The sequence below is a fragment of the Mustela nivalis genome, assembly GCF_964662115.1.
Source record: "Mustela nivalis genome assembly, chromosome: 1".
In the NCBI taxonomy this organism is placed as follows: Eukaryota; Metazoa; Chordata; class Mammalia; order Carnivora; family Mustelidae; genus Mustela; species Mustela nivalis.
Window position 1 is genome coordinate 17,250,296 of NC_139020.1, and position 12,752 is coordinate 17,263,047.

At 37.1% G+C, this 12,752-nt stretch overlaps 1 protein-coding gene across 1 annotated transcript in view; it reads left to right on the forward strand.

The window, feature by feature from the left end:
• The first annotated feature begins 300 nt into the window (after positions 1–300).
• CYYR1 (cysteine and tyrosine rich 1) overlaps positions 301–12,752 on the forward strand; it is a 66,539-nt gene continuing 54,087 nt past the window's right edge. Inside the window, exons 1-2 of the mRNA XM_082695627.1 lie at positions 301–337; positions 5,950–6,059. Of these exons, the coding sequence (XP_082551753.1) occupies positions 316–337; positions 5,950–6,059 (132 nt within the window). The 5' untranslated portion in view covers positions 301–315. The remainder of the gene's footprint in view (positions 338–5,949; positions 6,060–12,752) is intronic.

Genomic DNA, 12,752 nt, shown 5'->3' on the forward strand with positions numbered 1-12,752 from the left:
CAGCCTGCCTCTCCACCCAAATGAACAGAATGAACAAAACTTCAATGGTACAGTTCTTTATAACAGCAAAAGTATTCTGAGCGGAGCCTACATCATTCCTCCTTTTGTAACTTTCTGCCCACCCCCTTTTTGACCTCACTCAGCAAAAAGCTCTCTTAAACTAGTTTATTCTTTTAACTGAGATACTCACTTTGAGTCAGGCTGTCCCTGCGCCACTTTGCTTTCACAGGAATTACACCTAGCAGTTGCAATGTCAATACGCAAAAATTCCCAGTGACTTATGGGGAACAAAATGAACGAAGAATGAATGCATAAATGAAAATAATAAAAGTTCCAGGTAAGGTGGGTTTCTGTCTCAAACATTCTGGTTATGGGAATTGTCCTCTTTTCCTTGCAAGTGTGAAAAGTAAAATTAATTACTTGAGATTTATGCAAATAGCTATTATGGTACCAAAGGTCCCAGCTAGGAATGGCACACTCAGACCAGCAATTCAAGAGAGTTTAATAAAAGGAGCCTTCGTAAAGGTGCAGATAGGGACTGGAGAAACCAACGAAAGATGGTGCAGTGTTCCAGGTTGTCAACAGCTGAGAGCATCCCCAACACGAGAAGGGGGAACAGTTACCCAAATTCAGAGAGAGTAGCTCTGTGAACCAGGTCTCTCACTAGAGCTGTGGCTGCCTTTAGAAGGCAGCCGACTGGCAGCAAATAACTGGAGGCCAAGCTAGAACATCATCGGGCTCACTCTCACTTTTCTTCCAACCTCCGGTCCCCTGCAATCAGCTGTCTTTGCCCAAACCCAGGCAGAAGCCAGAAGGCAAGTTGGTCTATTGTTAAAATTGTTATGGGTGAGCCTTCCTGACTACTGAGACAGAAGGCAGGTCAAGAGGGGTAAGAAAATATCCCCTGCATTAACACGTAGTAGAGATGTGGTGAGTGGCCACCAGCTCTGAAGCTGGGTGTAATAGAATGAGAAAGCAGTAACTTGTATCCCTTGATTTACTCATTTAACATTAGCCCTTTATGAAACCCCTACCATGTAAAAGAACTCTGTTAGTCCCTGAGCGTACAAGAAATATGATTGCTGCCTTCAAAGAGTTGTAATGGAGAAATCAGACAATAAATAAGCAAATGACAATGCATCATAGTGATATTAGTGAAATATTGACAGACTATTTTCCAAGGCCATTATTTTGAGATTCTGGTTAACGAATGCCTTAAACTGATTTGAGACTAATGCTGACATAGTGACAGAAATACTGGTGAATAGCATGAAAAGGTTACTTGAAGCTTCATGTATTTAGAATTTGATACTGAATTTTATATTATTTGAATCAGTCTTTTAAGATTTATTTATTTATTTGAGAGACAGAAAGCAAGCCTGAGCAGAGAGGGGAGGAGCAGAAGGAGAGGGAGAAGCAGACTCCCCACTGATCAGGGAGCCCGGCTTGGGATTCAATTTCAGGACCCTGGGATCTGAGCTGACCTGAAGGTAGTTGCCCAACCAACTGAGCCACCCAGGAGCCCTATTTGAATCGCTCTTAAAGCAAACACATCTGATTCCTAAATTCTTAACAAAACCTTCTAGACCTTTTGCCTTGAAGAGCAAGTGGCTTTGGCTGGCTATATTACATAAACTAGTGTTTTCTAACTTTCACTTTTGTAATTGTTGCACTCTCAAAACCATACCAAGCATTGTACAGAAAACACACAATATAACAGGACATTCAACTTCTGGATACCAGTAAAATTTCTCCATTAATAAAACATAAATCTATTATGGCAAAAAACAATCATGCAGGCCTATTGTGAACAGCTTGAATTCTATAAGTATTCCTCAGTTCTGATGACTTTTATAACACACAAACATGAACAAATTGACTGACAAACCTAAGCTTCATAGTGTACCTCAAATGATATAGTATGGATTTGTTCATTAATTTACCATCATTGTGGAGCTGCTTGCAAGTACTTCCACATCAGTATTCCTGAGAATATGTATTAGTGTTGTATTCCTGAGAATATGTATTTGTGTTGCTCCATAATTCATCAGTATCACTAGAAAATATGGGTTTAGTACAGTAACATAAAATTCTCAAGAAAGGAAGCTTTATGGATATTTGCCCAAAGAAAATAAAACACTAATTGAAAACATATATTCACCCATATGTTTTGCAACATTATTTAACATAGCCAAGATATGGAAGCAACCTAAGTGTTCATAGATAGAGGAATGGATAAAGATATGGTATATACATGCAATGGAATATTACTCAGCCATAAAAAGGAATGAAATCTTGTCATTTGCAACAATGTGGCTGGACCCAGAGAATTAAGCTAAGTAAAATAAGTCAGAGAAAGACAAACATCCATATGATTTCACTTACATGTGGACTTTAAAAAAACAAGTGAACAAACAAACCAAAAGCAAAAATAGGCCCATACATAGCAAGAACAAACTGGTGGTTTGCCAGAGGGGAAATGGTGGGGAATTGGCAAAATGAGTGAAAGGGAGTAGGAGGTATCAGCTTCCAGTTTGGGAATGAGTAAGTCAAAAGGATGAATGGTACAGCATAGGGAATATAGTCAATGATTTGGTAATATTGCATGGTGACACATGGGAGCTATGCTAGTGGTGAGCCCAGCCCAACACACAGTGATGTTGACTCACTATGTTGTACACTGGAAACTAATCTAACATTCTGTAACAACTATACCTCAATAAAAAATTAATTTTAAAAAGGAAAGGAAATTTCAAAGATCCTTGTTTCCTCAATTTTTTTAAAAAAGATTTTATTTTTTAATGTAATCTCTACCTCCAATGTGGGGCTCAAACCCACGACTCTGGGGTCAAGAGTCACATGTTCTACCAATTAAGGCAGCCAGTCGCCCCTCCTCTATTTTGAAGATCCATTATTATCAAAGGCCTAAGAGCTAACTCCTTTTTTTTTAATTTATTTATTTGACAGAGATCATGAGTAGGCAGAGAGGCAGGCAGAGAGAGAGGAGGAAGCAGGCTCCCTGCTGAGCAGAGAGCCCAATTTGGGGCTCGATCCCACGACCCTGGGATCATGACCTGAGCCAAAAGCAGAGGCTTTAACCCACTGAGCCACACAGGCACCCCTAGCTAACTCCTTCTTAAGGCCTCCAAATATTCCTCTGTACCTTGGTTATTTTAGAAAGCAATTTAAGTGCTTAATAAGATAAAATCCAATAACATTGAGCGACAGTGACCTCTGTCAAAAACATTACCTGCAGCTGATAATTTTAAATTAAGTAAAATAGAGACTGATGATATTGGCTCTGTGCCTTCAGGCTGTGGGTATGTACATGCCATACTCTTGGTCCAGCCAGCCCCCAACTCTCAATAGTGTCACTTATTCCTAACCCACGCCGATGGCTGCTGCTGGCTTTAGCAAAGTCATGTTTTGTACAGGTCTAATCCATTTTTAGGCAAAGCCAAGAATGACCATTTGTATTTTAAGATTTAAATAAAAATTGTGGTTGCCTCTTTTCTTCATGAATTTTATACTTTGCAAATGTAATGCATGACACTCATTAATTCAGTATATGAACTCTATATGTTTGTTATATGTTCATATATGACTCTATAAAAGGTCATTTATACCCAGTTTATCAGAAGCTCCTTTATTTCATAAATTCTTCTACCTTTCTAAAACTACCCAAAAGGAAATATACATAACAAATCTGATGTGATGGACACAGAATGGGCTTTGAACAGAATGGGCATTCTCCTATTCAAATTGCCACCTCTGCCACTTAGTAACGCAGGGACCTTCAGCAAGTTAATAAACACCTCTAAGCCTTACCTTCTTTGTAGGTTAAGGAGCAATGACAATGCATAACTATTGGATTGTTGAAGAAATAAGTAAAGTATGTAAAGTATCTTTGTAAAGTATAGAGAGGAAAGACTCAATAATTGTTTTAATTTCACTATACCCCTTTGTTTGGTCTTAATAATGGACTAGGTATCTGTGAAATAGACATCAAGCCAACAATAGTTTATGGTGTTATCCTGCCTGTCCCAGAAAACTTTTGTTGAAAAGGATCATAAGAGATTTATTTGAATGTTCTTCCTTCTCTTGCACACTTTCTTATCTGATGGCCACAGATTATCAGCAACCAAGCCCCTCAAAAATAGGTCAAATTGATTTCTAATTAGGAAATTGCTTCTCTCTGATTATATAAATAATGGTATCATCCCAGTAGATTGAACTGAATCTTAGATTTTATTTTCACTTTTTCCCCCCATTTTAGGGTCTTTCCAAAGTTGCATCAACAGATTTCTTGTAGATATTATTTAACAGGAATTTCTAAAAAGAAACCAAAGGCTTTTAACTAGAAACCTTTTGAGCTAAAAGCAGAAATTTAGTTACTAACAAAATGATATTTGGGTATAAAATTAATATTCCTATTTCTATTCTGGCAAAATAGTTTGCCTTTTTTCTGATTGATAGTTAACCAGATTTTGAACATTTCCAGATTTTTAAGCTTTTCCTTTACCTTTTTTTATAGAATTGCTAGAATTTATTTCTTGAAGTTTCCATATGTTTTCATAAAACAGTTCTTTCCTTTGACTGAGCTTTTTTTAAAGGGTAATAATAATGCCTTACTCTTCATTACCTCTCAGACTTTGTAGAATATCATATTTCTGGAGACACAACAGGTGAACAGAACCTCTGATCACTGAGCTGTTTTATTATTTGAACGAAATATTCTCCCAGGACCTATAAAAAGATTCTGATACCTAAAACCTGAATTTAGCTTTGAATTTGGCAGCAGAGCTCTTTGTAAAACCGCAGTGTTCTGGAGGAGCTGAGCTTTCTTTATGTATGATTCATCTGCCCATATTCATGCAAAATAAAAGAAATGTACAGAAACAGCAATGAAATGGAATATATTCATCCCAACATAGGCCAGTTCTACTTGATGAAAACAGAACTATTCAACAATCAAGTAACTGTCCATAAAAGGAAAGATTTCTAGATTCGTGGCAGATATAAAGAGCCCCTCTTAGATATTCTTTTTTGGTTGACTTTCTAACCTTCAAGGTTTATACAACATTCATTGAGAAAAATAAAAGTAGTTTGACTTTAATTGGTTATGTAAATTGGGTTATTTTACATAATTAAAATATACTGAGCGCACACAACTTCATGCTTGAAAAAACAAATTAAAACACCATAATATTTTAGAAATTGTATTTGCTAATTTCAAATTCCAAGCCCCACTTTATTGACAGGACTACTTATTTTTGTCACATTTTGGCCTGTGGACAAAGAGAAGTGGGAAACTGGCCGTGCTTCTGGCCTTTGCTCTGGCTCTAATTTGCTTCAAATGTCCAAATGACATTTTCTATGTTTCCTGGGCAGAATAAAGTTATGGGAGGGCAGCCTTTCCCTGACTTCTGATCATTCATGTCAAAAACACAATATTTGCAAGAAAAAAAAAAAATAGAGGAGTCCAGAGCTGCTTTGTTGAAGGGGTCAACTTACTTTATTACCTAATTCGTTATGACTGATTGACTTGACCTCTTGGCTTATTTTGTGAACAGAAAGGAAGGCCTTCATTTGGGCAGATTTTAAGAATTAACAGGGACATAGTGTTTGGAGAACATGTGATTTGTCCCTAAGTGGGGTTCCTGAATCTTAAAATGCCTTCACCTTCTTCTGATGTCTAGAAACCTGAAGAAAGCTCAAGAGTTATTATACCACTTGAAAGATGAAAATGAAACAAACAAACAAAACCAAGAGTCAGAGAAGTGAAGGGCCTTCCACAGGGCTCACAGAATAACTTAGCCAATAAAAAGCTGTAGTAGGGCTCGAAAATAAGACCGATAGCTCCACCTACAAAATAGGAATAGGAATACACAGACATTAGTCAGGGCTGAGGTATCAGGAGAATGATTTGATTTGTAATTTTTTTTAAAGGTCACCCACTTTCATGTGGCCACCAGATTGTGAAGGGCAAGAGAGAAAGCAGGGACCCCGCTTTGGAGCCATCATGGGCAGCAGGAGAAAGGATGGGGATTTCTCCTCAAGTAATGGCCTGGGAAGAAAGAGAGATCAGATTCAGAATATGTTTTGGAGGAAGAAACAATAGTAATTGTTGATAGATTAGATGGACAATGCTAGGGAAAGAAAACTTCTAGACTAGAGGTGTTCTAGACTTCCTCAACGAAAGTGAATGTACCTCAATCTTAAATAACCAAGGAAGGACTGCAATGAAGAGAATCTTGCCCATTCTGCTACTGCTCAACCTTCCTTCTGGACCATGGAATTGTTTTGAAAGCTGGTTGGGACCCTTCCATAGGCTATCATAAAGAAGAAATGTGTATATATAAATAAACTAAATAGAGTTAAAAATAACTATATTCTGTTATGAATTCAAGCACATCTTTTTTTCAGTAGCTTCTGGTATTATCCATCTGGCCTCATCTTATCCACCGGAATTTGATTTCTAAAATAATCGGATTATATCTCTCCTCTGTCTGACACCTTCAGTACATCATCACCTGACATATGCAAGTCCAGAGGCTTAGGATGGTCCCAAGTCTCGTAGTTGGGCTTCATCTTATCAGGCTTCCTCTTGGCCAACCGCCCCCCTATACAACTCCCCAAGCCTCTGTTCTCACAAAACTGAATGTTCTCACTTTCATACCTATTTTTTCTTTGTGCCCAGAACACTCCAGGTTTCTTCCTGGGTCTGGAAAAACTTCTTCATCTTTCCAGTACCAATTCTTTCCCAGGAATTCAGTTATGCCAGGGATAAACCACACTTGAATTCATTTCCCTGATCATATTTTTCACAATTTATGACCAATCACTGTGCCTCCATCTCTCCTGATAAACTGTGAGCTTCTCAAGGGCAAGAACCTGGTCTTTTTATCTTTTTCATCATTGTATCTCCGAGTGTATGGTAGCTCCTCATCAGTGCTGATTGAACTAAATGAAGATCTATCTGCTTATAAAAATATATAGCAGCTAAAATAAAATGTTTTCCCTAGAAAATCAAGGATGTGAAAGCAAAAAGTCCTCTTTGGTCAGAACAAAATTAAATTTTGTGAGCAATCAAACTGCTCATGAATTGGGAGAGCACTCTTCTGATATATAAATAACCCTTAAAAAATATTATCTGTGCACTTTCCTAAGTAAGTGTTTTTTTTTAAGTTGTTTGTTTGTTTGTTCTTTCCAAAGATGGGTGCTTTCACAGGTGCCTTTAAAATTGTTAGAAAAACTGTTGGATCATTTAACAGATTCATATAGATACACAGGTTTGCAAATAATTTTGGAGGCTTTCAAGTCCACTAAAATTCCTTCATGGAATAGATCAAGATGAGGTTAAAATATCTTCTGTAAGCTTTTAAAAATAATATATGGTAAATCCTCTCTATATTGTTACAGTATTGTCCACATTATCACTTGTCACTATTCTCATAGTGTAGGTATCTAATACTGTGGTTGGTTTAGTTTTTTTTTGTTTGTTTGTTTGTTTTGTTTGTTTGTTTTTAAGATTCTATGTATTTATTTGTCAGAGAGAGAGAGAGAGCACAAGCAGGGGAATGGCAGGCAGAGCTGGCAGAGGGAGAAGCAGACACTCCACTTAGTGAGGAGCCCAGTGTGGGACTTAATCTCAGGACCCTGAGATCATGACCTAAGCCGAAGGCAGACGCTTAGCTAACTGAGCCACCCAGGCATCCCCTGTGGTTAGTTATAATCTGTTAATAGATGTAAATATTTGTCGTAGACAGCATAGTTTTGACAAAATACCACAGAAAAAAATAAGACATTGATGTAAAACGATGTGAATTTTCATTCCAAACAGAATTCATTTGCAAATGATGACAGTGTCACCTTTTCAATCCATACCACCCCATATCCTTTCCTGAAGGACAAAACAGCTAAAAAAGAGCTCCAAAAAAGGCTGGGTGGGGGAGAGAGAAACATCTTAAATCTTACCTTAATCTGCTTTAGCAGATGAATTGAACTTCTTTCCAAAGATGAACAAATATTTTATTCTATCTCTTTCTGTTTTCTTCTTTGCCTTTAATTCAGAAGTTGTGTCAAAGATGAGCTATGACTAGGTTTATCGGGATGTATAACATGTATCCAGGACCCAATGAAACAATATTCTGTTGATCATTCTCTTTGGAATGCGCTATACTCAAGAGTTCAACAGAGATAATAGTCCATCAGGGGTTCTTTTTAAAAAAAAAATAGAAGACAGTATTATTACTTGGTCAAAATTAGAACAGATTAAAGGAGGCAATTATTAGCTATTATCAATTGGTGTGATTTTGAATGTTCCTTTCAGATAAATTAGTCTTGATGATTCATATTGGAATTTGTTTAAATTTAGTGTTCATTTACTTTACCACCTGCTTACAAAATTTAAGAATTAAGAAAATACCCGAGCATATCTCTAGGTAAAAAATGTATTGGCAGAGTTCTGTCTATATAACTAGATTTATTTTGTATACATATAAAGTAATTTCATTTGGCTGGATAGCATCAATAGGTTAATTCATGCAGAAGCAAGGTTGCTGACTTCATTTCTTGAAAATACCTCTCACATGGAATACTGCAGTCGTCTCCTGCTTTACTTTCTAAGTTTACCTTCCCTCCTGGCAGTCTCTTCTCAGCAACCAGAAGGATTCCTTCCAAAACCCAATGTTGGACCATGTCAGTTCTCTGCTCAGAACTCTTTAGCAGTTCTCTATGCGTAGTAAGAGTCAAAGTTCTGAAAAGGTCTACAAGTCCATCTAGACTTGACCTCTTAACCTCTGACCTCGTCTCCCATCATTTTCTTCCTGAGGCACTCTCCTTGCTTAAATGAGACACAAGATATAGTCCCGCATTAGCTGTGCCACCTGCCTGAAATGTTCTTTTCTGGCTATCTTCTTGATAACTCTTTCACCACCTCCAAGTCTTTGTATGTCAACTCACTTGCATCCCTTCCTTTGATCCTCCTTATCCTGCTGACTTATTCTTTTATTCCTTGTACGATTTAATATCTTCTGACAATATTTATACTTTATTTTGTTTATTGCTTGTTCCCCTACTCCTTCCAAAATGTAATCTCTTCAAGGACAAGAATCATACCAATGTATTCCAAACATCTGAAATAGTACTTGGCCCATGGTAGGCTCTCAATAAATATTTGTTGAATCAAAAGAATGAATGGATTGACTATATAGCCTAAGATTTACATATTAATTTATTCTGAGGCTACAAAGATGAATAAGAAGACATGATCCTGTACAAAAACGGACAGTGCTTCTGATGTTAGTTTCTGTATTTAAATGTTTGCCACTGATCACAGACAGCCCTGAGTAAAGGAATAGGGATAGTTCTACCAAATCTATTCTGTCTAGGGAGAAAAGACATCTGTTGCAAGGATTTCAATGGTACTTCAAGAGTATAAATTACTGCTTAATTTTTAAATTCAGACTGACACCTTCTCCAGAACGCTTTCCCTTTCTTAAGATAATCATTTGGTGAGGAACCAACTTGAACTATTTGTTGCTGTGTCAGAAAGCTGAACGTTAGGAAGGGAAATAGTTTGAGAGCATCATAAAGTTTGGAGCTACAAAAAATAAAATTATTTCTTCTTTTCACAAATGAGACTAAAACAATAGCTTCAAGACGTCATTGTCCTGGACAACCGCGTCAGGTGTCTACATTTGGATCTCAGATGGTTGCAGATACTTAGGACCTGATTCACAGACCATAAATGTAAACTAAAACTGTCTCAGCATTGCCCTCACAAATGCACAGAGATTGGCCCCACCCACAGAGTTAAAGATCCAATGTCTTCAGCAAGCTGTATGCAGATAGCACAGGTTCTGTGACCCAAAGGTTCATTAATGTTGTTGGCCAAGAACTCAGGGCCACGTGAGAGGAACACTGACATTCATCCAAGTTATGGTCTGTACATTCTGCTATAACAGAATACCATACAGGGTAGCTTAAACAATCAACATTTCTCATAGCTCCAGGAACTGGGAAGTCCAAGATCAGTCAGCATGGTTGGGTGCTGCTTCATTGGCTGCTGTCTTCTTGCTAGCAAGATGGGAGACAGGGTGGAGAAAGAGCAAACTTTCTGGTCTCTTTTTATAAAGGGATTCATCCCATCATGGAGGTTCGACTTCCATGACCCATCTAAATCTAATTTATCTGCAAAGCCTCCCTTCAAATATATTGCATTGGGAATAGACCTTCAACATATAAATGTGGAGGCGACACAAATACTCAGTCCATAGCAGTTTCCAAGCAATATCTGTATGTGCCTGTGTGGGAATTTTCGGCGTCTCCTAGAAGTTCAATGAAGAATTGTCGAGGCTATTTCAAATTTGAGGATTCCCTCCCCCTCCTCCATCCACCGTCACACGTACCTTTGCCAATCAGTCTGATTCCTCATTCACCTGAGTCCTCTCCTTCTAAAGAAAAACTAAAGAAGAAAAAATTTTAATGTAAACTAAATATATCTAAATGGGCGAATACGTTTTCTGCTGCATTTTTCTTTCAGGAGCAGGCCGCTTCTAGGAAATAATTAGGTTTATCTGACAGCAGTACTTGAAAGATTAGGAGTAATACCATATTAAAACTGCATATAATAACATGAAAAGTAAAAAATGGATTCTAGAAAGAATTGGCTCAGATAATCCCATACAGGGTGTTCTATTTCTTTCTTGTAATTCACTTTATTGTTAGGTACATTATTTTAGCCTCAGTCGTAGTCAAATTTATAATTGGATAGATTATCCTAGTGAATTCTTAAATCCTGGCTAAATATTTCTTTTATTATTCCCTAGAATCCCTTCTTTACTTGCTAGCTTGTAGAATCGTCTTAATATTAAGTTAAGCAAAGAATTTTAAAGCAATATCTCTTAAAATATTTAACACATTCTAGAGGGCAATATAAGTGGCTTTAAATTGACCATTATCATACTTAATATACACAGCTACTATTGTCTATTTACACAGATCATTAAAAGTTGATTACATTTTGGGAAGCCTCTGTAAATATGTCAAAACTAGGGAACTTATCATCCAGCAGAAGCCATCCACTAGATATTGTCATTAATATTTTTAAGGGGAAATTTCCAGAAGACTATATTTCATATTTTTAGCTTTAGTAGTAGTTAATTTTCTTGTAATCACTGCAAACTCAAGATTATTTTTTCATAATTTAGGACCTTTAGATTATCCATTAACTAATGCATTAATATTTATCAAATGAGAAAAAAATCCCCTTTTTATATGCTTTTAAAATGTCTTATATTTTAAGACTTATATATAATATAAGTCTTACCCTATAATCCAAACTGGCTTTCAAGGGACCCCTATGAACTCTCAGACTGTCACAATGATATAAATTATATAACAAAAGAAATTATACAGTAATTTAAATAGCACTTCTAGAAAGAACATTTGATCATAGGATCAAATTAGTATTTTTATTAAAAACTTTGAAAAACAGATTGTATGCCAACAAGCCCATATATCTGACTAGCAGTGAAAAGTACTTTTATTTTTTTTATCAATTAAATTTTATTTTTTTCAGTGTTCCAAAATTCATTATTTATGCACCATATCCAGTGCTCCATGCAGTACATGTCCTCCTTAATACCCACCACCAGAAAAGTACTTTTAGACTCAGATCCTTACATTAGCTGTGCAGGTGGTATAAAACAAAGAGCCATAGTGTACCTTCAATATGTCATCTTCTTCCATTTCATATAACTGCTTCATTCTAACGAATTCCAGTGACCGGAAAGAACCAGTCAAAATAAGGTGAGTGTGGGAACAAACCTTTGAGGAAAAAAAATGCCCAGATAGAGGAGTCTAGGAAAATAAAATTTCATGTACACATTGTTCTTTAGTACTTTTTTTTCTCAAGATTTTATTTATTTTTTTGACAAAGATCATAAGGAGGCAGAGGGTGGGGGGTGGGGAGCAGCAGAGAGCCTGATGTGGGACCCAATCCCAGGACCCTGAAATCATGACCTGAGCCAAAGGCAGAGGCTTAACCCACTGAGACACACAAGCACTCCAGTATTTCTATTTTTAAACACTTTTTGTATGAATGCTATTCTAAAGCTTGGGGGTGAGAAGTCCAAAGATGTACATAAACACTAAAGTTCTTGGAGTTTATAGTGTGTGTGTGCAAGTATTATTTCAGATCAAGTATAGAGCCACATAAATGGCATAGAAAGAAATTCTGTCAGAGTGAGAGAAAGAAAGAGTTAGCATTTCTGATTTAAGAGATCAAGGAGGGTTTTATTGAGGAGGTAACATTTAACAGGCAGGGAGCGAGGTATACAGGGGTTCACTGGAAGACAGTCAGTAGCTCAGGAGGACGGAGCAAACTAAAATAAGTCTGGAAATGAAGTTTGGGCAAGTCTGTGAAAGGCTTGGAAAGCCAGAAATCAAAGCAACTGACCAGAGCAAGCCAGTGGGTTCTGCGGGAAACAAAGTATCCGTGAGTGACTTTTGAGTTCAATGGGCCCATGATGAAACAAACAAGAGCCATCCATGCGTGCTATCATGTCCACCATGCTGAATGGTATAAAGACAGTCCATTTAGAATTCCTCTGTCTTCATTGTTCGCTTAAGAGATATTTCTTGAGGAAGTATGGCGGGTAAGTGGGGAACAGGGGAATTGGTTTGGGTTCATTCATGTCTGCTTTCAGACCTCAGCTTCACGAATTATGTATCATTTCTTTAAACCA